The sequence below is a fragment of the Leguminivora glycinivorella genome, chromosome 16 (genome assembly GCF_023078275.1).
Source record: "Leguminivora glycinivorella isolate SPB_JAAS2020 chromosome 16, LegGlyc_1.1, whole genome shotgun sequence".
Lineage (NCBI taxonomy): Eukaryota > Metazoa > Arthropoda > Insecta > Lepidoptera > Tortricidae > Leguminivora > Leguminivora glycinivorella.
The window spans coordinates 559947-585241 of record NC_062986.1 but is presented as its reverse complement, the minus strand read 5'-3'; the positions used below and the strand labels follow the sequence as shown (position 1 = coordinate 585241).

General features: G+C 41.6%; 5 protein-coding genes across 7 annotated transcripts; 2 read left to right on the top strand and 3 right to left on the bottom strand.

Annotated features, from left to right (window-relative positions):
- Positions 1–504: 504 nt before the first annotated feature.
- Positions 505–16243, bottom strand: LOC125234648 (cysteine and histidine-rich protein 1 homolog). Of its 3 annotated transcripts, none has more exons than XM_048140982.1 (7): positions 15862–16241; positions 14039–14277; positions 4225–4333; positions 3978–4080; positions 3305–3465; positions 2625–2827; positions 506–1212 (listed from the first exon to the last, which is right to left on the bottom strand). In XM_048140982.1, exons 1-7 carry the CDS (start codon positions 16072–16074, stop codon positions 1185–1187), a joined length of 1056 nt encoding a protein of 351 aa, XP_047996939.1. In that variant the 5' UTR covers positions 16075–16241; the 3' UTR covers positions 506–1184. The 3 variants fall into 3 exon arrangements, with proteins under 3 accessions (XP_047996937.1, XP_047996939.1, XP_047996938.1); XM_048140981.1 differs by having other exon boundaries at positions 3978–4097; positions 4242–4333; XM_048140980.1 differs by lacking the exon at positions 3978–4080 and having other exon boundaries at positions 505–1212; positions 4122–4333; positions 15862–16243.
- Positions 16244–16624: 381 nt separating this feature from the next.
- LOC125234649 (SAP30-binding protein) lies at positions 16625–17790 on the bottom strand. Its single transcript, XM_048140983.1, is given in 2 exon segments — positions 16625–17005; positions 17008–17790. Coding segments are annotated over 2 exon segments (855 nt in total). The 5' UTR covers positions 17680–17790; the 3' UTR covers positions 16625–16822.
- Positions 17791–18012: 222 nt separating this feature from the next.
- LOC125234545 (trafficking protein particle complex subunit 11) lies at positions 18013–21505 on the top strand. Its single transcript, XM_048140823.1, is given in 2 exon segments — positions 18013–20116; positions 20118–21505. Coding segments are annotated over 2 exon segments (3309 nt in total). The 5' UTR covers positions 18013–18179; the 3' UTR covers positions 21490–21505.
- An 83-nt stretch (positions 21506–21588) lies between these two features.
- LOC125234546 (proteasome subunit beta type-1) lies at positions 21589–22492 on the bottom strand. The gene has a single exon (XM_048140824.1). It carries the CDS (start codon positions 22380–22382, stop codon positions 21684–21686), a length of 699 nt encoding a protein of 232 aa, XP_047996781.1. The 5' UTR covers positions 22383–22492; the 3' UTR covers positions 21589–21683.
- Positions 22493–22611: 119 nt separating this feature from the next.
- On the top strand, positions 22612–23188 carry LOC125234547 (dolichyl-diphosphooligosaccharide--protein glycosyltransferase subunit DAD1). Its single transcript, XM_048140826.1, has 2 exons — positions 22612–22891; positions 22996–23188. Exons 1-2 carry the CDS (start codon positions 22684–22686, stop codon positions 23124–23126), a joined length of 339 nt encoding a protein of 112 aa, XP_047996783.1. The 5' UTR covers positions 22612–22683; the 3' UTR covers positions 23127–23188.
- Positions 23189–25295: the final 2107 nt, after the last annotated feature.

Here is a 25295-nt window from a genome sequence, read left to right as displayed (position 1 = left end):
ATATTTTTCTCAACTTCGTTATGGAAAATATGAATGCAATAACATAAAAATATTGCGAATGTAGTTTGGCAGTCTCCGCGCCATAATATCAAGCCAATACAGGCAATAAAACATAATTCATATTAAATATTGACTATACATTTTGGTATTGCAGAGCAGATGTTTGTCTCTAATAAAATGAAATTTTCACAAATATTTACAGACAAGACAAAAAGGTAAAATAGTATTGCAAGCCTAAGAGATCTGTAGGATTAGATTGAGAAACGATGGACAAGTGTATTAGCCGTCACACATCTGAAGCATAGATAAATATAAGATCATACCATCCCATACATTAAAATGCGACCGCCTAAGAACGCGCATAATTACACTACACCACACAGATGGCGCCACAAAAATGCCTTGTTGCCATCGATTATTTGTAGATTAGCGTTAAGTATCACTTTCGAGCCATAAATCTATGTGAAAAGTGACACTTAACGCCATCACAAGTATAATCGAAAGCTACAAGACATTTTTTTGTGGCGCCATCTATGTGTGGTGTAGTGTCGTTCTTAGGCGGTAGCATTTTAATGTATGGGAATTATGGGATGGTATGATCTTCTTATATTTAATCTATGTCTGAAGTCAGACCCGGTTAATGTATAGTCACGGGTATGAGTCATTCCTTTAGGTCTTAATCTTTCTAGTGCAATAACGACATTGAAATTCCAGCAGAATTTTTTTCTTATTACAGTTGAAGCATAAGGCAATGAACACCTACAGTTTGGCAAAAAAAAAAATTGGAACTATTTTTTTTTATTATCATAGCAACACTTACTTTTCTCATACAGAAGTGTCAAAATTGTTGCCATATGCAATGCTGTTTACATAGACGGTGGCGCCCCTACTATTCTTGAACACTCGTGAACTTTGCTCGGATTCCGAATTCCGCTAGGCGGGTTCTCGCCATACAAACGGGTTCTGACGGAGTCCGCGTTTGTTGGCAGTGAATGTTAAATGAAGGTAACTTACCGTGACTATAATACAATCGGGTTAAAATTCAGATGATGATGAGGTTACGGGACGACGTCCCGCAGGTACCGGCTGAGCTGTCCCTCGACGAGCAGGAAGCAGTCGCGCGCGAGCCGCAGCATGCGGCGCGTGCGCAGCAGGAACCGCTGCTCGAGCGCCAGAGCGGCTGATCACTTCGACGTCAGGAACATTATGAGTCTGAAATGATAAGTTGTTGTTGTTACGACTTTTCGTCTCAGGATGCCATTTAACTTTTCTCATACAAATGTATCATGTAGGGTGACCACACTTTGTCGGCTGTGAAAATATTAGATGGTGGATATTTAGTAAAAATTTTTACTAAATGTTGAAGTACTTTCGAGTGTCTGTGGTTCTACAAATCAAGATATTTACATTTTTAACTTTCTCAAAACGTGTGGACTGAGTGAGCACTTACAAAAATTTATTATAAAAAAAACCTGACACGTTAGTGGTTCGTTTTGTATTTTACAAATTCCCATTTCACTTTTACTAAACTATACACATATAATAGCGGTCTAAATCTTATGTTTTTCATCAAAATTCGGCTTTTCAGAAGTGTGAGGATTGAGTGAGCATAAGAAACTATTTGTAAAAAATTAAATACGTCATACTACTACTACTAGGTGATCTAAAATTTATAGAGGTAAGTTGGCATATTTTTTACTAAATGTTAGTATATAAATATTATATGTTAAATGAATACATTCACTGTTTTCGTCGGTAGTTTGTTGCTCGAGTCCGACTTACTTTTTTGTCTAGTTCACGTTTAATAATAATGTGGCATGTGGCCTAGTTGATATTATATTATTAATTTTAATGGGTTACGTTACGTTGATAAGCACGCCACCTAGTCCAGAGAAGAGAGAACTATAAATACCTAAACTTCCTATTGTATTTTGATTTTTTATTCAGGACGCGCCTTAAAGGCCGCGGACAACAAATTTCACTTGCAGGGGGAATAGATGTGGCATTGTATCAATTTCCTGAGAATTCGGCCTTGTTTAGTGTCAGGATGGCAGAGTCTATTTTAACCGAGGACATGTTTTTAGTCAGGACGGCTGCGCCGAAACAGCAGCAGCGAGCAGCCGGTTCGTCTCAGCGTGGTCGTGCAGCTGCGGCGCCCGGGGCCGTCGTCAACTAACACGTATTACTCTGCACCTGCTCTTTGTATATGAGGACATGTTTTTTATCAGGATGGTCGAGTGTATTTTACCCGAGGACATGCTTTAGTCAGGACGGCCGTGTGAATGAATTTTGCTTGTTTTACCTGGATTGTATAGCGTGTTCGTGTCATGTCAGCGTGATCGTGCAGTGGTAGTGCTGGGCGCTCAGGGCCGTCGTCAACTGCACCCGCTCTTTGTATTGTATAAGAGGACACGTTTGATATCAGGATGGCCGAGTGTATTTTGCCGGAGACGCGTTTGCGTCAGGAAGCCGTGCCAATAAAGATCAATTGTTATCTGAAATGAATAGCTCTGTCAGCGAGCAGACACGTGATCATGTAACGGTAGCGGCCGCGGCGGAGACTCCGGGCACCCGGTATATCTTGTATAAGAGGACGTGATCCGTGGCAGGATGGGCGTGTTTACCGGAAGTGTATAGCCTTGTTGGCGAGCAGGCGGTTGGTGTCCTGGTGGTCGCGCAGCGGCAGCGGCTGCGGCGGCGCCTCGGGCCCGTCGTCGGCGAACACGTGCTGCTGCACGCGCGCGCGCACGCCCGCCTCGCCGTACGGCCCGCGCAGCCCCACCCACTGCACTTGGAGGGGGGATAGCGTCTTGCTTTTTAAGATTAGCTGGAACAAGGAAGGTAAATTAGAGAGAAAATTTCAGAGTGCATGCGCGGATCCGAGGGGGCGGGGGTCATGACCCCTCCCCCCCCCTGGAGCCTAGGTTGGCCAAACAAATAGAACACGTGACCCCCCTCTGAGGCCTGGGCCTTTACCACGTGACCCCCCCCTGGGCACGAAGCTGGATCCGCGCTTGTCAGAGTGACTATCTTGATAACTTTGCAGGAATTATGATAGCCTTTGGCCAATCCGTAGAAGTCTTTCGACTGATATAATGATAGGTTTTTCTTAAACTATGGGTCACGACTTAGCAAGTGAATATTGTACGAGCCTTGAAGCTAATAATACGTTATTTGAGCACTACCAACAATGTTGGGTCACCTTTTTAAGAGGTGGAATTTGGGCCCTAATGATGGTTTCGTTATATGGGTTAAACCATAAATCATCATAGTCAACTTCGGAGTAAATTCATTATGTATTTACCTGATATGTGATCTCCCGCTGCGTACTTTGCGTGGGATCGCGCTGGTTGCGGTTCACGAAGGCTTTGACGACCCACTGGTGGCCGAACGCGTTGAAGCGAGACGTCTCGTAGTACAGCTTGTGGACAAACTCCTCTGTGCGGTATGGTTTTAGCTGCAGATCTGGAAATATATGAAATACGTGACGATTCACTCAATAGTATAAACAAGAGTATATTTAATAGAAAAAATAATCTGAAAGGCTATTCTATCCGCCACTTTAACACCTTTATAGTAGGGTTTGGACTTAGGCCGATGGTCCACTATCATATGTTTATCATAGACCATAGGCATCATGCCGTCCTTTTTCTTCACGTTGGAGAAAAAGAGAGGCATACAGATCTATGATCGTATTTCCATGATAAACATATGATAGTGGACCATCCTTACAGCCACATCTAACCTGTTTTGAGCGACGGACTCATATTTGAGTCATGGAAAAAGGCGTCGTTGCGCAATATCGCATCGACAAGCTGCCATAGAATTTGACACTTAGTGCGACTCTATAGCAAATCTAAAATTTGCTTTTGTCTCTCTCAGACTCTGTCTATGACAGGGACCGGAAACTGATATTTACAAATATATAACACAATACAAAATATGCAGCTCGCCTGGCGGTTGCCCAGTCTACTCACCGTTGATAGTGATCTTCTCATAGGACAGCAGGTCCAACACCTGCGTATACACGGCGTTAGCTTCCCTGGCGGCCTTCTCTCTCTCAGCCAGCACGTCGACAACCTCCGCGGCGCTCTTGCCTCATGGTTGCCCAGTCTACTCACCGTTGATAGTGATCTTCTCATAGGACAGCAGGTCCAACACCTGCGTATACACTGCGTTAGCTTCCCTGGCGGCCTTCTCTCTCTCAGCCAGCACGTCGACAACCTCCGCGGCGCTCTTGCCGGGGTGCGCGCAGGTCGCCTCGTGGTTGCGCGCCTCGTGCGCCGGCCCGCGCCAGCCGCAGCCGATCGACGCGTACCGGCAGCCCGTCAGTCTGGGGACACCACTCAACTATTAATAAGACAATCGCGTCGCGTAGGACTTGCGTTATAAGTGTAGACACTACACATTGTCGCAGTACGACTGTCCCTAAGGCACTGGCCCCATCGCGAGCTAGTAAGCTATGAGGTGTGTGTGTGGATTGAGTGAGCACCTTCCGAAAATAAAAAAAAATATGCTGATCATTTAGTAAAAGTTCTAAAACAATTGTAAAACGAATCTCTGAATTTGTAAAAAGATAAATCAAAAGATACAGCCATTAACATGTGCTCACTCAGTTCTCACAAACTACCAACGAAAACAGTGAATATATTCATTTAACATATAATATTTATATACTAACATTTAGTAAAAAATAGGCCAACCTACCTCTATAAATATTAGATCACCTAGTGACGTATTTAATTTTTTACAAATAGTTTCTTATGCTCACTCAATCCACACACTTTTGAAAAGCCGAATTTTGATGAAAAACATAAGATTTAGACCGCTATTATATGTGTATAGTTTAGTAAAAGTGAAATGGGAATTTGTAAAATACAAAACGAACCACTAACGTGTCAGGTTTTTTTATAATAAATTTTTGTAAGTGCTCACTCAGTCCACACGTTTTGAGAAAGTTAAAAATGTAAATATCTTACGATTTGTAGCACCTAAGACACTCGAAAGTACTTCAACATTTAGTAAAAATTTTTACTAAATATCCACCATCTAATATTTTATATTCGTTGTCTGGTTTTAAAGATATTCAGACATAACTTTTCTCATACAAATGTATCAAGTAGGGTGACTACACTATGTCGGCTCCTGATTTTCCCCACCTTCCCATTGTCATATTGAGATTGGGGAGTTTCGTTCGTTCAATTTTGATAATATTAAACTAATACCATATTAATTATCCATCTGCAAACTGTTTTTAGGTTATGTTCTTGGCCTAGTGATGATGTGTATTGTGTAATTTTTATCGACGTCAGGATAATAACCATATCGACATGCATGCATTAAAAAGGACATGAATGATAATTGGTAAGAAACAAAGAATATAATACTTCACTAGTAAGAAACCAGAACCTGGTAATCTAATCGCGCTAACAGATGAGCGTACCGGATTTGTAAGTGGGAGCGAGAAATAGTTATTCTTTTCTCGCTCCCACTTACAAATCCGGTAAACTATTATCAAAATTGAACGAAACTCCCCAATCTCAATATGACAATGGGAAGGTGGGGAAAATCAGGAGCCGACATAGTGTGGTCACCCTACTTGATACATTTGTATGAGAAAAGTTATGTCTGAATATCTTTAAAACCAGACAACGAATATAAAATATTAGATGGTGGATATTTAGTAAAAATTTTTACTAAATGTTGAAGTACTTTCGAGTGTCTTAGGTGCTACAAATCGTAAGATATTTACATTTTTAACTTTCTCAAAACGTGTGGACTGAGTGAGCACTTACAAAAATTTATTATAAAAAAACCTGACACGTTAGTGGTTCGTTTTGTATTTTACAAATTCCCATTTCACTTTTACTAAACTATACACATATAATAGCGGTCTAAATCTTATGTTTTTCATCAAAATTCGGCTTTTCAAAAGTGTGTGGATTGAGTGAGCATAAGAAACTATTTGTAAAAAATTTAATACGTCACTAGGTGATCTAATATTTATAGAGGTAGGTTGGCCTATTTTTTACTAAATGTTAGTATATAAATATTATATGTTAAATGAATATATTCACTGTTTTCGTTGGTAGTTTGTGAGAACTGAGTGAGCACATGTTAATGGCTGTATCTTTTGATTTATCTTTTTACAAATTCAGAGATTCGTTTTACAATTGTTTTAGAACTTTTACTAAATGATCAGCATATTTTTTTTTATTTTCGGAAGGTGCTCACTCAATCCACACACACACAGCTATGAGCTATCGGCTTCAAAAACGAACAAAAGATAAGCACTCCCGTGCAAATAAAAGAGACACGGCGATTTTGATAGCTCACCGCTGGGCGAGTAACTATAAACATCGCCGTGTCTCTTTTATTTACACGGGAGTGATTATCTTTTGTTCGTTTTTATAGCCGATAGCTCATAGCTTACTAGCTCGCGGTGGAACCAGCAGGCCTAGCACATGATGGCAGCGAGAGTATGTCGCCGCGAGATAGACTACCTGTCCTTATGTCATTAATACAATTAGACAAAGACGTGTCATCTATCTCGCGGCGACATACTCCCGCGGCCATCATGTGCTAGGCCTACAGTGCCTTACAGCCCGGCCACAACATTGGTCTAAGCGCGACAGCGGTGAGCGGCGGCCATACATTGGAGCGAGACACAGCGATGGGACTTTTCATTCGCACCTATCGCGGCCGCTCACCGCTGTCGCACTTAGACCAATGTCGTGGCTGGGCCGTTAAGCAACATAGATGGGCGTTTTCCAAAATAAATCTCGAATATCGAATTTCACCAGATCTGGACGTGTTTGGGCTCATTCTTCTCAGAATCACGAGCTGATTCGATCCTGACGATAAAAAAATGTGTCCTCATTTTTTTCCTTTTACCTCACGATTTTAGTATAACTTCCTATGAGCGTGACGTATTGGAAACTCGAGTTTTGTATGGAAAATTTGAAACACATTTTTTTATCGTCGGGATCGAATCAGCTCGTGATTCTGAGAAAAATGAGCCCAAACACGTCCAGATCTGGTGAAATTCGATATTCGAGATTTATTTTGGAAAACGCCCAGATATGTAAATGAGATCATCACATAATAATTACCCTTAAGTTTACATTCAGTAAGCAGTCATACAATAGGTCATCAGGATCACCTATAGAAGTAGCTTAGGGATTCATCAAATATAAAAATTTTGGAAAGCATGAAAGCGTTGTTTGTAAACTATGTCGTAGTATGCCATCTGTTAGCGCGATAGTTACTGATGAAACATTACAATAGGTACACCCGAAGTTTGGAACCCTGTCCGTGATTACCGGGTGACTAAGTCGTAAATGACGTCAAAATACCTAATGATTACTTATTACTTAAGCCTAATCTACTTGTTACTCGCAATATTAGATAACAATGAAAACTATACTCGCCACGGAGTTATCATTACACAGACACGTCACGTGGATCCTCTTGATTTACATAAACAAAACCAATTCATCAGTATGGATGTGGCGCAGCGGAATTTCAACAACCATCACGACACGCGAACGTGACGATTTACAGCTTACTTAACACTTTCCTATAAGTGTCAATTTATCGGTATATTAATAAGTATGCCCAATTGCCCACTACTTAAGTATTTAGATAAATGAGTCTTGTCTTCTTTCAGTTTAATTTATAATATAACGCTTAATTTAAATGGGCCAATTGCACATTCCAGTATTAGCCAAGTAACCCGGGGTTACAGGACAAAGAACAACCTAAACTCCGGGATTAGCGACTAGCAGCGAGTTAGTGGCTAACCCTAACCCGGGAACGGGGGCCAATAGCCCTTAGTATCACTGGTATTATATTTTTCTTTGCTTGCCTGTGTCTCCCAATCTTGTATTGTCCAATTTTATGTTACACCCTCTTTGAGCAATATTTATTTTAAACTTCATTGGTCCAAATATGTACAAATGGAAGACTTAATGCCCAGTTAAGCATTAGGTAAACCAGTCAACCATTAGGCACAGATGGATACACGTATATCGTATAAGTATATCGTCGGTGTTTGGGCAAGTGAGCATGCGTTTCGTAGCCAACGCATAATTGCCAAGCTGAAGACATGCTCCAGTGCATCTAATAAAGTGTGCATGACAATGGATTCGATCTTCGATGTAGCGGGCAGCGGGCGTGACTGAGATAGGTACACGGTTGATCGATATGCCGATAGTCGGGACTCATTACAAATCGATATGCCGATAGTAGGCAGTCATTAAATGAACCCTCATTTACAGTGGGCGGTAAATTAGGTACTTTAATAGTGAGCATGCTTGTTATCACGGCGAAAGAGATTAAAAGACCTACTTAATTACCTTCTGTAATTATGCCTACTTGACTTGCTTGAGCGACAGATATGCAAGCTATCGAGATGTGTTAGATGTTGTCGACATACTGTCTGGGAACTAAATATGCCCTGACGATTTCTTCTACGGTCACTACGAGAGAACCCTGAATAAGAAGTTTTGCAGTATAATCGTCGTAAGTTAACTATATTACATTACAACTATATTACAATTAAGTTATACTCGTATTAACGTACAACCAGTAGGTCGATTTGACATAAGCAATAGCATTTAATCTTATGAATGTACATAGTTTTAAGAATCTTGGCATACCCTTCACAGGGTGCCATGTGTTCATATTAAAATAATATTATTGTAACATCCTGTACGTACCATGGTAAGCAAATAAATGATTTATGAATGGAAATGACTAACGAACGTAGATGACAATGACAATCCGTAAACACAAAAATTCAAAAATTGGAAGATAGATATAATATACACATATATAATAATTTACGCTCGTCCGTACCTTACCTAGTACAAAACTATAAAATAAATACGTAAAGGCAACTTAGTAAAATCCAGCCATAAAAAGACGTCGGTTAATGACGACTAAACCTGTTATCGCGGCTACCGACCGCCTGTCGGTCATCGTACCCGCTAAGTAACCATATCCTGCAATCTAGGTATTCTGCGTGCTACAATTACGTACCGATCGATATCACAGAACGAATAGACAATCAAGGGACCATCGTCGGTCATCCTACGGGTCAATTCATAAAGCTGGCACGTTTTGATTTGTCGTTTTATACCAGAGGTGTATAGTCAACCAATTGGAACCCTAGGCCACTCTACAACGATGTGAAAATGACAAGCAGTATTCTTAATACAATCTGATTTATAACGACACTAATGGTACAGCCCGTACAGCGGGGCAAATCTCGACTGGGGATCCATATTGTACCTAATCCATTTTTTCCATTATTACACTATAATGTTGAGTTCTACATGTATCCACTGAACACGCCTACCATATATACCTAACCGGTGGAAGGACACTATTTAATAATGCAAACATTGTAAAACATGGAAAAAATGGACCAGTTACATTTGCCCCCCAGTCGAGATTTATCCCGCTGTACCTTATATGTAATTAAAATTCAATTTTTTTTAGCAAACCTCGATTTCTTCGGTTGGAAAGGGTTAAGGTTCCACAAGGGTAAGGTTGGCTGTACATTGCACAATTATTTTGAATACAAAAAACAATTAACACAAATATTTGTTGAACACATCTTGAGCAGTTAGTTATACATGTGCTCTGCCTGCCCCTTCTGAGAATACAGGCGTGAATTAACATATGTATGTATCTTAGAATCTTAGGTAATTAAACTAAACCATGGAAATGACATGAGCAAGGATCGGACAAACGCCCGTCATTTCGAAAATGTAACCCTGTTCCGTACAGCAGAGACTTCCTTATGTTAATAAAAAAATTGTAAGTGTTTTATAAATTTATTGGACCATATAATTTATATCCAGTGACAAATTAGTTAATGATTATTATTACGAAAATTACTTTCGCCAATAAAATAGAATGACCAAAATTTTTTCTAAATTTTCAGGTGTGAGCCTATAACGACGTGAATTTAGGACCCATTTATGCATTGAAAAAGTCCATTCACAGTCTACGGACGTCATAGGGGCATATGTAATCGTTGACATTGGTATATTGTTCTCCCAATATGATTGTGCCTCGGAGTTAATTTTCTCATGAATTTCGAAAAATTTGTTTCCGCAATTCGAAAGATTAAGAAATTAATAAAAATCCCCAATTTAAAAAAAGATTTTCTGTACATAAAAAAATATTTCCAAGTCATCCCACAAAAAATTATTGAACTACAAGGGACGAAGTTACACATAAAAAAAGCATTTAAAATTGTTAAGGACATAAGGACTGTTTTACTAAATATTCCCGGGAGTTATAGATCTACAGCTATGTCAAAATTTCAAGCAATTTTTAATAGGAATCCTGACTACATCACCGTGAAACAAATTCATGAGAAAATTTACTCCGAGGCACAATCATATTGGGAGAACAATATACCAATGTCAACGATTACATATGCCCCTATGACGTCCGTAGACTGTGAACGGACTTTTTCAACGCATAAATGGGTCCTAAATTCACGTCGTTATAGGCTCACACCTGAAAATTAAAAAAAAAATTTTGGTCATTCTATTTTATTGGCGAAAGTAATTTTCGTAATAATAATCATTAACTAATTTGTCACTGGATATAAATTATATGGTCCAATAAATTTATTAAACACTTACAATTTTTTTATTAACATAAGGAAGTCTCTGCTGTACGGAACAGGGTTACATTTTCGAAATGACCGGCGTTTGTCCGATCCTTGGACATGAGATAGATAAGACAAGCAGAGCCATGCGTACCGACACGCGTCACCAAGCGGACAAGCATCCCCTAGCGTTAGTGAGCGAACAGGGAGCCTTACATGTAGGTTATACATTACAAAGGGGGCGTACATTGGCGAACTTCAACTAGAACTTAGATTCGTTTTCTGAGGACGTATATAAGACTAAGGTCAAATAGCCCACCGAGCATATCGAATACATAACATATAGCAATAGCTGCTAAATCGCTCCCTGGCAGACAACAGAGTTGAGAATCTCTCTGTTATTTGGTAGAGGGGGACTGATCTCTTCTCGAGACTGAGGCGTAGAGTTAGAGCCGGCGTAGCTTTATTTGACGTTCATATACGCATTGTATTGTAATATGCCTACTTGAAATAGTTATTTGTTATACAAGGGTGCAAAGTTGTATTTTAACGCCGAGAGTGGAATTGAAAAACGAGCAAGTGAAAAGAGTCTATAGTTGAACCACGAGCGAAGCGAGTGGTTCGAAAATAGAATCCTGAACTTGGCGAGTTTTTCAACACACGAGAAGTAAAATACATTTGCACCCGTGTGTAACACAAAACTTTTCCCCTCACTATAGCGAGGAAAGTACAACGCAAGAAACGCGCTTATCACTGCTTCCAGTAGTTACACAGGTGGTAAAACATCTTCATCACTAGATTAACCCACTTTTTTCAATTTTAAAGCAGAAAACTTGGCTATATTCAAGGTCAAATTACTTTATCCACTAATGGATAAAATGCGTTTTTACCCGCTGGTATTAAATGACAAAACACGTGTTTCCGAGCTAGTGAGGGAAAAATAAATTATCTTTCTTTCTTCCGAATAGATAGAATACAGATAGGTATCTCACTCTAACAGGATTTTAGGAAGAACGAGAATTAGTTTATGAACCTACAGAGAGGCGAGATAAGATAAATTAGCATTTATAAATTTAAACCGGAAGCACAGAATGATTCTTTCTTTAAATTGGCAGCAACCGCAACACTGCAAGGTTTAGAATCGGTGCCAGCATTTCTATTAGTTATTATCTAATAGTTATTTGTTATACAAGGGGGCAAAGTTGTATTTTAACGCCGAGTGTGGAATTGAAAAACGAGCAAGTGAAAGGATTCTATAGTTGAACCACGAGCGAAGCGAGTGGTTCGAGAATAGAATCCTGAACTTGCTCGTTTTTTAACACACGAGAAGTAAAATACATTTGCACGCGAGTGTAACACAAATCTTTTCCCCTCACTATAGCGAGGAAACTACAACGCAAAAAATGCGTTTATCACTGCTTCCAGTAGTTCCACAGGTGGTAAATCATCTTTATTACTGGATTCACCTACTTTTATCAATTTTAAAGCAGTTCATTTGACTTTATACAAGGTCAAATTACTTTACTCGCTAGTGGATAAAATGCGTTTTTACCCGCTGGTATTAAAGGACAAAACACGTGTTTCCGAGCTAGTGAGGGGAAAATTATTAACATCGATGCTGAATTGCTTTTAATGTTTCGATTCAGCATGAAATACGTCTATATTCACAATTATTATTGTCCTCGTTCAGATTAAATCTTTGCTAAGTTCGTGGTTTCTCAAGTTCGCCAATACACAGTCAATAAATTTGATCTCCGTGCCACTCTGTACCTTATCGCGACAATCAATACAAGCTAGCGATATATTCTCATTTTAATGTCACCTAAAAGGTATGTACAATCACGCATCATTTGAGTCATTTGGGGTTCTAGTTAAACTGGCCAATAGCCATTCCATTACTTTATGATTGAACAATTAATTTAGCTATAGGAGCCTAAAAGTTTCAAGCACACGAAGGGCGATGGTACAGATGAAGTGCGAAAAGAATTTCCTTCGTATTTTTACGGAAACGTACGAACATGTTACGATATTTCAGTCAGTCTCAGTACAAGACGTACCGACGTTGACTGAACTAGCATGACGAATACGAACGTTTCAGGAAAAATACCAAGGAAAAGCTTTTTGCACTACATCTGTACAATTTATACACAGTAAGTATGACAGTACAAAGTAGCACAGAGACCAGATGCCACCCCGTTGTCCAAGCTTGGTGCTGCGCCCGGTACCTCTTTCTCCTCGGCGGAGGGGAGAGGGGGGGGCGGGGCGGAGGCGCGCGGGCGCAGCGCCGCCACCAGCGCGTACAGCCCGAGCGCCAGGCGCCCCAGCCCGCCCCACGAGCGCCGCGGACCACCCACTACTACTTGCGAGAACTTGTACTGCCTGGGGAACACCGTCGCCACTGTTATACTACTTGATATTGAGATATAACCCTGAGGGGTTAGACTCTTTACAGGTTAAAAACGAACACTTCATCCTACTTTTGCCATACGGTTCGATAGCCTCTAGCTAAGCTTATCCAGCTTGAACCCGATGACTTCCCTAGTTGTTAAATAACTACCCAGTTTAGAAAAGCTATTTTGTACTCTCACTCTTCTCACTACATGAATAAGATACCTTCAGGTTTTGTTTCAAAACTTGCAAACCAAGGGCAAAATACAAGTTAGAAGATTGGAAAATAAGGTTCAGTTTATACTCCTGAATAAAGACGTTCCCATATTAGTCTAAATATTTACAAAAACATTTTAGGTAGAAGTCCAAAAATTAAAATGTCCATTTAAGGGTGACTATCAATGACATCCTGGACATGATACTTGAAACGTACGTTGGGTGAGTATTTAATTTATTGACGAGGCAGAAATCTCACATGTCCCTTATCTCGTTACATGCGGTCAACGTCTCCTCGCACATGCCTATTGATATAGACTGACTACATAGAAGATAGGACGGTAAACGTTGCGACATGCTTTATATCAAGAGACCTAGAAAGTATGGAACTATGGAGCTTTTAAGAAAACACAGAAAACATGAGAGCCTTTGAAAGGTGCTATGACGACAGAACATTTAAATATAGTGTGGATTCAAATAACTAAAGGTCAACAAGTCTTAAAAATAAAGACTTGACTACACTATCTCCCTACGATTAGGTAGACGGGTTCACATAGAAACAACACCCCCCGCAAGGAAATAGCTGTGCGAAACCAATTCGTTACTAGACATGCCTTCTCCTCCTCAAAGTTTTATCTTGTACACATACAGCCTTAGCCGCCGCCGCTCCGTCGGAGGCTAGCTACGGCTACATCAGTTCCGCCTATGCAATGAGGACTCCAATTGCACTTAAACAGGCTTTGGGGCACGGTGTATTCCTTCGCCGTGGCGTCAAAAAGGTTAATAAAACTTAATTCCACTGACCTGTCCTCGCAAATCTTCTCCTCATGATGCTGCAGCGAGTGTCTCGGGAAGACTTGCGCGCAGTACTTGCACTCGGAGGGCAGCTCGGACACGGTCTTCTCGACCGCCAGGTTCCTGGAGGCCGAGGTCTTGGAGATCTCCACGCGGCAGTTGGGGCAGGTGGCGGCTTCGTCGCGCAGGCGCGCGTCGGCCAGCAGGTGAGTGAAGCAGGGGGCGCACATCAGGTGACCGTTGCTGCACTGTTGGCGGGAGGATGGTCAGTGTTCGGTTGCGTGGAACAGTCACCGGCTATAATTTGTTACTCTTCAAAGGACATAAAATATATGACAGCTTTACGAATAGGATGGTGTCAGATATTTTTATGGCCTTCAAACAATAACATATTATTGCCGGTGACTGAACCTTTAGCCGCCCAGAAAGCTAGGTCATTGTATTTATTAGTAATTTAGCCAAAACCTCTTTTGAATAAGTAAACTACATTACTTGTTAAAAAATATTAAAAAGACATATCTGGGTGGCTAAAGGAGAAGGATTTTCTCACTTTATAGAACATTATTAATTTTTTGACATGCTAATAGCAAGTCGGCAATTTCCCAATTTTTAATTGCACAAGTACAGGAAAACCTAAAATGATTAAATCTACACTCTGAAAATAATATATCTAAAGTTGCTGAACATTTTTTGCTAACTTTAATTGTTGCAAACCCAAATTGTTTAACTGCTCTTTGGTAGTAAAATGCAGTGAAACAACTGTCAGTTTTTTGTGTAAAGCTTAATTAATTAGTGTGTTGTCAGTTATCTGCCATCCAATGTGTAAAATCCTTGCTAATTTGTTTGAGTTACTAAGAAATTAATGTGGCAGGAATAATAACATAGGATAGTGTTATTATAATATTTTTTAAGTCTGATGTCTTGTCATCTACCTCGGACCTTCATTGCATGGCCCCTGAAAGCAAACTAATGCATAGAAATACTTCTGGAACAAAAATGAAGAGATTAAAGTATTCTTAAACAGCTGTCAATAAAAAATAGTCATGTTAAAAATATTTTTATTAGTTGTGATGATGATATTTTTGATAACAAGAACAATTTTACATTTAGTAACTGATTTCTTCATAAAAAATACATGACATGATTTAAAAAATAAATACATGTAATAAATATAGTTCATCTCACATTCTCTGTAAATCAATGAAAATGTAACTAAATAATTATTTCAAATATTTTTACTAGTTTGATGAATGAAATATTCAAAATATCACAAGAACTTTAATCTCATGAAGACAAAGAAAATTCAAGGAATATTGAAGAATTTATTCAAAGGAATTGTAGGTACTTCTAAATATTTGAGTTGGTACTTGACTGAGGGATGAGGGGAGGGTGTCTAAATGAAAAAGGGCCAAATCTCTTAAACATTTCTTTATTCAAATGAAATGCTACAAGAGTCCATACAGCTAGGTCCATTACAACTACCTGTGTACATAGTCTAGCCTTAACAATAAATACACAACTGCCCAATTACACAATTTGCATTAAAATGTAAATACAGTTTGGTAACGCGCCCTTCAAGGGCGGAACAAAGGGCAATGGCGATGGCGCAGCAGCGCGCGCGCCTACGACGTACATTCACAAAGGTTCATGATCGTGACGCCTTCACAACACTCTACGGCCGCAAAATGGAGACTCGGGCCGCGCGCCGTGTAGGCGTCGCCACGGCGCGCTTTGCGAGCCCGCCCTTACGTAACAAAGAGAGGATGCAATAGAAAATGTTTTGGTAAAACAGCTGATGGCTTTGTCGCGGCGATCAGCTGTTTTAGGAATACCTGGTAGACGGCGGCGGGCGGCAGGTCGAGGCAGACCGCGCAGCACAGGATGCCGCCCAGCCTGTGCTCGAGCTTCTCGCTCATCTCCTTATCTAACTTTCTGCGTTTTTCGGGCAGCGGGCCCTCTTCATCTTTCTCATCGGGAGGGGCGGCTGCCATCTCGGACTCGGTGCTCGCGGAGGGCACGGGCTCGCTCTCGGGTGCCTCGGCCATGGCCCGACGTAAACAAACACAGATTTAATCAAAACAGCCGAGAACTGCGCCAGATGATGAACACAAACAAAGGTTTCGTTGCACTGTATAGATAAAGCAAAGTACATATATAAAATTGACGTGTTTTGTTTGTATATATAGCGCCCCCCTCCACCCTGCGTGTTTTTTTTTTGCGCAACGCGACGTAACGTTCCATTTCACGTTACTTGACAGATAAAGCAGACTTTGTAAAATCATTACTAAATAAATAATTATAACAGTACAAGTCGACCAACATAATAAAATAGATATTTAGGAATGTATATAGGCCTGTCTGATGGCATAGAATATGATCCGCCGTACAGTCCGTCAAGGACGTAGCCATGAGTAAGAGCGAGAAAGAGATATGCCTGGTGCGTCCGTCTGTTACAGCTGACACTTGAATTTTTGAGATTTGCATACCTATTAAAAGATATGTATGTTTTTACTATTGCAATATTCAGACAAATAATACTAGACCAAAATTTTACATCTCTTAATAATGATGATAGATCTGTGGATAAGAATATGATGAGGAGATAAAAATTATTATTTTTATTATTTCAATTTAATATTTTAATGCTTAGTACTTATAAATAAGATATAGAGCACAGAATTATAATAATATGAACACAGTAGTGCACAGGCATTTACATTTAGAGCTTAAATTCCATAAAAAACTCACTTTATTCACACTGTTCAAGTTGGAAATAAGTTGTTAGATGTAAAATCAGATTTTAGGTTTCTTAGGCAAAGATCCAAAGGCAGATATAACAGTGCCCTTGGTACCGGTGACGTTGCTGGTGAGGGGCTGCTGCAGGAGGCCCGGCTGCTTTATGGTGGGCTTGGATCCAACGTTGGGCGCCGCTTGGTCCCACTTTGATTTCCGCTTCTTTTCATCATCACTCTCAGGTTTTTGGCCACTCCAGATATAAAATCAATTTTAGATAGCTTTTCTTTCTTTTCCTTTTCCCTCCTGTCCATTTCTAGCTTTTGAACTCGGGCTAACTCATCATAGTAAGATTCTTTACCCCATTTTAAAGGATCATAGATTTCGGGAGGATAGTTCGTGTCCAGCTCATTGATATCACAGAACTGAATGAGTTTCTCATAAATGCTAGGATTCCTAAAGTTTTTCTTATCCTGAATGATCCGGTTCATGTCGAGGCCCTCTGTGAGCATGCGGTTGTAGAACTTGGCGATTGTCTCCTGGAGCTCCTTGGGGCACTTGCCCGGCGGCTCGGGCGGGATGCTGGCGCCGTCCTGCGAGTCGTCGGGGTCGGAGCGCGGCACCGCCTCGTCCGTGTCCGTCTCCATGGAGAGCCGCCGCATGTCGTCCTGGCTGCCGGGCGCGGGCGACAGCGCCTCCTCGTCCGACACCATCGTCTCGTCCACGTAAGACACTAGCTGCTTCTTGGGGCTGATGGGCGCCGAGCCGGTGCCGTCCCCGTCCGCAGCACGCCGCGGGCTCGGCGGCGCGGAGTGGGTTCTGGCCTCATCCTTCTCGGGGGTCTGCTCCTCGATGTCTTCCTCGCCTTCCGAATCGGTATACGTCGCTGTGAGAGAAGCTAAGGCTTGAGACGTCATAGTGAGTTAATAATTGAGAATATAACACAATGAGATCATGAATTCAGGCAAAATTACACAAAGTAATAAACAAAATAGTAAAATGCCATGGCAAAATATGTTAACATGAACGTCAAATACTTTTATAGTCTTCCGTAACTTAAACAATAAAATATATTTTACACTCTCCAATACACCAATACATTCCCCAGTAAAAACTCAAATACTTTGACAAGCTTTTCTTTTTAATGCGTTTAGGAATTGTCAATGCAATTGGTTCCTGTTTTCGTTCAGAAACATTAAAGGAAGTTGTCGCAGTGCGGATTTCGGTTTTAGAAGTAGAACGGAACGCGATACTGCTGACTGTCAATTTGACGAATGATGGAGGTGTTGGACAATGTAGAAATTAGAAATTATTGATGAAAAATAATGGTACGCTTCCAGTGAGACGTGTAAACAGTGATAGGATATAACGATCGACTAAGTTAATGTGTCGGTAATAGTTACACAACAGCAGCGTGATGGCGACGCAGCCGAGCGATCCGACGGAGTTTCCGCCCGAGATCATTCTGAAGCCCCTGGCGTTGGTGGGGCTCTCAGGGCTGGACACAGTGAACAATGCCGTGCACAAGGCCGTGTGGGACGCCTTCAGCAACAACCGCCGCGCCGAGCGCGCCGCCGTGCGCTTCAAGCTGTTGCAAAATACATTCGAGTTTCCCGTAGTTAAGCCAAAGCGGAACTCTTACGAGTGGTACATCCCCAAGGGCATCCTCAAGAAGAACTGGATTCACAAGCGCGTGGGTCTCGTGCCCTCCGTCGTCGTAATTTTCTATGACATGGAGTGGAATGACCCCCAGTGGAACGAGAAGATAATCGAGTGCGCGTCGCGAGTGCAGAGCATCCGCGCGGCCGTGGAGGGGCACGCCACGCGCGTCGCCGTGGTCGTGGTGCAGGACGGGCTCACGCCGCCGCCCTCCGAGTACATGCTGGGCGCCGAGCGCGCGCAGGCCCTCTGTGCCGCCTGTGAAATTCAGTCTAAGGCACTTTTTGTGTTGCCACACAATGACCACCTCATGGGCTACATAGTACGTCTCGAAAACGCGTTCTATGATATTGCACAGAACTACTATCATCATGAAACTAAAAACATAAAGCAACACCGAGACCACCTCAACAAGACCACACACCAGTATCTTTTTGTGAGACATCAATTTAAGTTAGGCTTTTTGAATGAACTCAAGCAGGATCTGAGCACTGCACACAAGCATTACCTACACGCCTACAACAACCTGCTGGAAACCAGAGCCGTGGACACCAACATGCATGAGGTGAGAACTGTAGCGGGATATATCAACTACAAGCTCTGTAAATTATTGTTTGCCTTAAACATGGCGAGAGATGCCATAGCACAGCTGAAAACACACATTGAGAGGTATAAAAATAGAATCGGGCCTACGGAGCTGCTGTTTGAACACTATGCATGGATTGCAAGACAATACAGTGCCTTTGGAGAGTTGTTTGATGAAGCAATACGCGCAGGGCTTCCAGCAATACAGTCCCAACATCCTGGCTTTTATTACCAGCACGCGGCTCAGTTCACAGTGAAGAGAAGACAAGCGATGCGGTCAGTTTGTGCCGAGGTGACCCAGTATCCTCCCCCGCCTGATCCTTTAGAAGGTATCGTAGAGTTTTATGGGCAGCGGCCGTGGAGGCCCGGTCGCCTCAGCGCCGACCCCCACGATCCACAGAGAGAGCAAGCAGCTGTACAGGCACTGCAATACAATGAGAGGATCTTCAATCACTCCACAGTAGTCATCAGTTTTCTAGGCAGTGCTATCTCACAGTTCAAAACGTTCCATTCGCCGCGCATGCGCAAACAGCTGGTTGTGGAGATGGCGAACGAGTACTACTACTGCGCGGACTACGGCAAGGCGCTGACGCTGCTCAGCCACATGCTATGGGACTACCGGCGCGAGCGCTGGTGGTTCCTCGCGTCGCACGTGCTGAATCGCGCGCTGCAGTGCGCCTATCTCTCTGCAGTGGTGCAGGACTATGTCCAACTGTCTCTGGAAGCCTTGTCTAAACACATTCAAGTGCCAAACAATGATAAAGACAGGATATTTAAGAATATCATGGCTGTGCTCAATCTCGAAGTTCCCTTGGCAGAGCCGGACCTGCCGGCGGCGGCCGCGACGCGCGCGGCTGAGCTCTGGCGCGCCGCAGCCGAACGCGAACCATTCACCGTCAACGTCGACATGGCGAACATATCTAGCGTCCTCGAGGTCAAACCCAAGTTCACCCAACTCAAATATAAAATGGACGACACTATAGAAATCGAAGTCTACGTGCGACTCTCTTACGCCACCACGTTAGTCGTCAAGAAAGCGTTAGTTACAGTTTCGAGTCGCACGGAAACCATTGAGATCCCGATGACAGACGGCGGCAACGCTATTACGCTGAGGGGGTAAAGTAAAGAGGTTCTTGTGCCAATTCAAATGTAACTCTAAGGACAACGGCTCAGAAATCACTATCAAAAACATCTCCTTTGCACTCGACAACGATAAGAAACGAAAAATTGTCATGAATTTTAAAATGGAAGAGAATAAGAACATGGAAACAGCTATTCACCCTGAGCTTCTGCACTTCATACACAGTCCTAAAGCTGATTACGAATTCGACAGCATCGTGCCTTCGATAGTCGCGCACATCGTGGCGCGCGAGTGCCGCCTGTCCAACGGCGTCCGCAACCAGAGCCCCGCGCTGCAGGGCGAGTGGTTCCCCTCCACCTTCACCATCACGAATGACGAAAACACCTCCGTTTATGACGTCAAAATCACCATTTCCTTACTTAGCACTCCTGATAACCAAAATCCCGAGGCGGTCACCGAGCTGAGCCTAATAGAGGGACAACCCCAAACCCAGCCTCTCCAAATATCGCCCGGTAGCATTGACAAGTCCTCCACGCACTCCAGCACATTCTACCTGAAGACTAACCGAACTTCCACTACCACAGTCCAAATAAAAGTCTCATACTTCATTGATCTTCCAGAAGTCTCCAAGCTAGAATGTGTAAAGGACTTTACAACAAAAATACCTGTAGTAAAGCCTTTCGAAGTTTCAACAAACTTTGTAGCCATGAATTTTAAGCCTGTCTCTAAGTGCTTCATAGATGACCCTCTCATTGTCATGCCTAATGTAAAAATCCTAAGTCCTTGGGATCTGGTGATAGTAGATACGGAGCTAGAAGTAGTCGATTGTTTTAAATACGCTGATGAGAGGAAACCGCAGTCTTGCATTAGTAATTTAGAAGTAGCGGAAAATAATACTGCTGTGGACGCCATTTGCATTCAAGCAAAATACAAGCCCAAAGATCATCTCACCAGGGTGGGGTTGTACAATATCAAGTGGCGGCGGAAAAGTAACACGAGCGGGCACTGCGTGATGAGCAGCACGGCCCTGCCCAGCCTGCCTGTTGACGAGTGCCCCATAGCTGTGGAAGTCAAATACCCAGAAGTAGTAGAGCTACAAACTTCAGTTCCACTAAAGTGCATATTGTATGGAAAGTCAAATAGCCCAGTGAGGCTCATGCTAACCGTTGAAGGGTCTGATGCATACATGTTCGCGGGATATAGGAAGCTGTCAGTGACTGTGCCTCCGGGTGACCGTGTAGAGGTGTGCTACAACATCCACCCTCTGGTGGCCGGGCACACCTCGCCTCCGAGACTAAAAGCAGCACTAGTCGGTGACCACCCTGGACAAGATGCGCTCCAGGAAATGTTTGACAAAACTTTTCCTGATAATATATTTGTTATGCCTAAGTACAAGAAATAAAATCTATGAGATGTTACTTTTGTTTTTATTGGAATGTAAATAATTGAACAAATATCTAGTTTTATTGTAGTTACCTTATTATTTAAATAATAAATGCAATTATTTGTTATGTATGTTATTTATTTAAAAATACCTATCACAAGGTTTGCATACAATACAATTTATCTTTAGTTTTATTCTGTTATATAAAATGCTTAATCTCTACGCAGAGCAAATTTCTCCTCCTGAATACCATTAGCTGTGATTATAAGGATGTAAATGCTGTCTCCAGTGTAGATGTCTCTCTCTGCTGCACTTATGAACACATCCTTGATAAGAGCCAGAGCTTTTTCCTTGGGCAGAGGTGCTTCAGTTACATTCTGCATGTTCTTCAGACCAATTTGGTTGTCAAGCAGGGGCTGCAACTGGGCGCCCGCGGAGCCACCGGCGCGGTAGTTGGAGCGCTCGCAGTGACCGATTGGGTCGTAACTGTAGACACAACCCTTTCCCTCCCCGTCCAAGCCAGCTAAAACATTAGAGATGTAATACGGGAAGAAGCGTTTGTAGTACAGCATGGTGGAGAGCATCTGCGCCACGGCGGGCGTCGTCATGGGCTTGTTGTGCTCCTGCTCGTACATCTGCATGCGCGCCGCGAGCAGCCTTGTCAGCGTCAGCGTGTCGCACCAGCAGCCCGTGGCGCCCAGCACTGTGCGCGACGACAACTGGAACAGTTTCTTCTGCTCGCGCGTGTAGATGGAGAAGCCCGTGCTCAGCCGGGTGTCCGCTCCGATCACCGCATAGTCGTCGCCGGCGATCGCGACTACGCTGCCACCGTTGTCGGCGTACGGCTCGAAGCGATGCTGCACGGCGCCGGGTACCGCGTACTCAGGGAAGTTGCCTTGGACGTTCAACATTGTTGTTTTAAATAAAACTTGAATCGGGCTATTGAAATGGGTGCAAAACTTTGTTTAATTCGATGACATGCACAAATTCAGGCACAAGCTACTATTGCAAATTTGACATTTAAAGCAGTGTTGCCAATCAAATATTTCCAGATGGGAATTTTTCCTTCATTTTGCGTCGGTTAAAACATATCTCGAACATAACTTTTGACAGTAGGTTAAAAAAATTTTGGTCTATGATTTTGTAGATGACGTGTATGTAGTTTACTGAAAAAGCCGACTTTATTCACAAATTAGTTAAAAATCTAAGAAAATGACCTCTCTAATGTCCGTAGTTCCCAAATTGTACCAAGAGTACACAACCAAGACATCTAAGAAGCTGAAAATCATCGACGCTTACCTATTGTATATTTTCTTGACCGCTGTTATTCAGTTTGTGTACTGCTGCCTAGTCGGCACGTTCCCGTTCAATTCCTTCTTGAGCGGCTTCATCTCCACTGTCAGCTCATTTGTGCTAGCCGGTAAGTTCTAGTGATATCGCTTTTTAGCATAAGCAAGATTTTTCTAAGTGGGTGCATAACGACCAATTGAAATCACTTAAAACTTATTGTTTTACTGTTTTCAGTCTGCCTGAGGCTGCAAGTGAATCCCGAAAACAAGAATGAGTTCCAAGGACTGAGCGCCGAGCGCGGCTTCGCAGACTTCATATTCGCACACCTCGTTTTGCACATTGTAGTCATCAACTTCATAGGTTAAGTTCATTTATGTTATAAAATAATATTATATTTACTAAGAAATATATCGTATAATTTCTATCACATATTTATTTTCTCTGACCCAACTTACATCAATATTGGAGGACTTGGTGAGTGTAGCTTCCCATAGACATAATAGTATAGCCATATTCTACCAGATCTAGACTTGTCATAGGGTTTTTCATCATAGATTAGATACTGTATGAGACTAGGTCAGGGCCAGGACCAGAGGTGCACTGGAAGAGGCGTACACTCAGTAGAAGGTGTTTAAGGGCTGAAGATAAAATAGCTTGTCTATTGGGGCGGTCATCTTAACCCTTTTATATGAGATATTTCAATTAAGGTATAGTTACAAAATAATTAAATAGTACTTACACACAGGACACTTCATAAAGACAGCAGTTTGGGGTTGACTCATTATGTGCACTTTTTAAAGCATGGCATGGTGAATTGGTGATACCTTTTCACTATGTGACTGTCAATTACCTAATCTGTGGTTGCACACGCAAAGGGCCGTCAAGTTGTACCATCCCTAATCATTGCTATGTAGCAATGTGAGCAAAGTGTTGTTGAATTGTTTGACCGGGAAAGTATCCCAACCCTGTAGGCCTAGCACATGATGGCCGCGAGAGTCATTAGATGACGCGTCTTCTTCAGTATTAATGACATAAGGATGAGTCTCGAGGCAATCTTGTGCTAACCTTGCTGGTGTACTTAATACTTGGCAATGCATGTTTTAGCTCTTTATAAACTTCAGTAACTCATACAGCTAGCTACATCACTGTACAGTACATACTTGTAAATGGTTATATGACCTGTGTCTGACACACACACACATTCATCACATCATGTTAAAGGGTTGGGTGTACCCTGATTGCATTATGCTGCAAACTGGGCAGAGTATTTAGGTAGGAAGCAAAACACAGGTTAGTTTTAATTGTTTTTATTTTAATTCTTTGACTAGTCTTGAATCAATTTTACAATAATTATTCAAACAATATTCCTTAAAGATAATTGTAAATAAATCAAAGGGCTAGGCTGTAAATTAATGCCGACAATTTTAAGTACTAAATAATCTATAATATAACTATAATAAATCAATCTGCTATTTTACAAACTGAAAGAATTTGGAACATATACTTATAATAATAATTTGAAACCTAGTTTTTTTGCAGAATATAATATAGCGTATGGGGTAGTTCAGGTCCGATTGGACTAAAAATATCAAGCATCATAAAAATGTGACAAAATATTAATGACGTACATAATTATTTAACTCTAAAACTGGGGTTTACACAGACACATTTTAAATCATATTGCAACAAAAAATAAAAGCAGATAGTTTTTGAAACCAAAGCGGTAGGATAACTAATTTTATTTCATTGTATGCGGCATATAAACCCCAGGATTAGAATTAGTCTATAATTTAAATAACTGTTAATACTAAAACTATTCAACATCAAGTAAGTCCAAAGAGATGTTACGAGTGGTGTTAGTCCAGAGTCCAGAGCCTCAAAACATGGACTTTACATTTTTAACCACAAATTACCTAGTTTTATGTAGTAAGGGAGAAGTAATGTTGAGACATGTTATTTAGTGCAGAATATAGACCACAAAATTCATTTTCCCCTCACTAGCTCGGAAACACGTGTTTTGTCCTTTAATACCAGCGGGTAAAAACGCATTTTATCCACTAGTGGCGATAATTTGACCTTAATAAACGACAAATTAACGAAAATTGATAAAAGTAGGTGTTTAATAAAGATCGTGGAACTACTGAGTGATAAACGCATTTTTTGCGTTGTAGTTTCGCATAGTGTTTTGTGTTAAACTCGGTACAAATGTACGTTTTCAAGTTCAGATTCAGCCTCGAAGTTTCGACCTGTGGTTCATATAATGAACCACTTCACTTGCTCGCACTTCCACACTGCGTTAAAATACAACTCTGTACTGAAAAAATAACTATTTAATGGGTTAAAGAAATGATCAACATTTCATTATTGTGGACGCGAATATGTCAATATAAAAATACACTCTGAAAGACTTAGAAAAATAAACTTTCTGCCACTAAAAAGCAACAAGGCCTATGGCCAAGCAACGCCCGAGCAGTGACCGTGTGTTCCCCATTTATCCCCACTGCATGTATGGTCGAGGACAAATGGGAACAGTG

Coding starts and splice junctions, on each gene's coding strand:
- LOC125234648 (XM_048140980.1), bottom strand. CDS start 16,074: ATGGCCGAGGCACCCGAGAGCGAGCCCGTGCCCTCCGCGAGCACCGAG. Junction 14,278..15,861: donor CGCCCGCCGCCGTCTACCAG/GTATTCCTAAAA, acceptor TCCCGCCAACAG/TGCAGCAACGGTCACCTGAT. Junction 4,334..14,038: donor GAGAAGATTTGCGAGGACAG/GTCAGTGGAATT, acceptor TGGTGTCCCCAG/ACTGACGGGCTGCCGGTACG.
- LOC125234546 (XM_048140824.1), bottom strand. CDS start 22,382: ATGTTGAACGTCCAAGGCAACTTCCCTGAGTACGCGGTACCCGGCGCC.
- LOC125234547 (XM_048140826.1), top strand. CDS start 22,684: ATGACCTCTCTAATGTCCGTAGTTCCCAAATTGTACCAAGAGTACACA. Junction 22,892..22,995: donor CAGCTCATTTGTGCTAGCCG/GTAAGTTCTAGT, acceptor TACTGTTTTCAG/TCTGCCTGAGGCTGCAAGTG.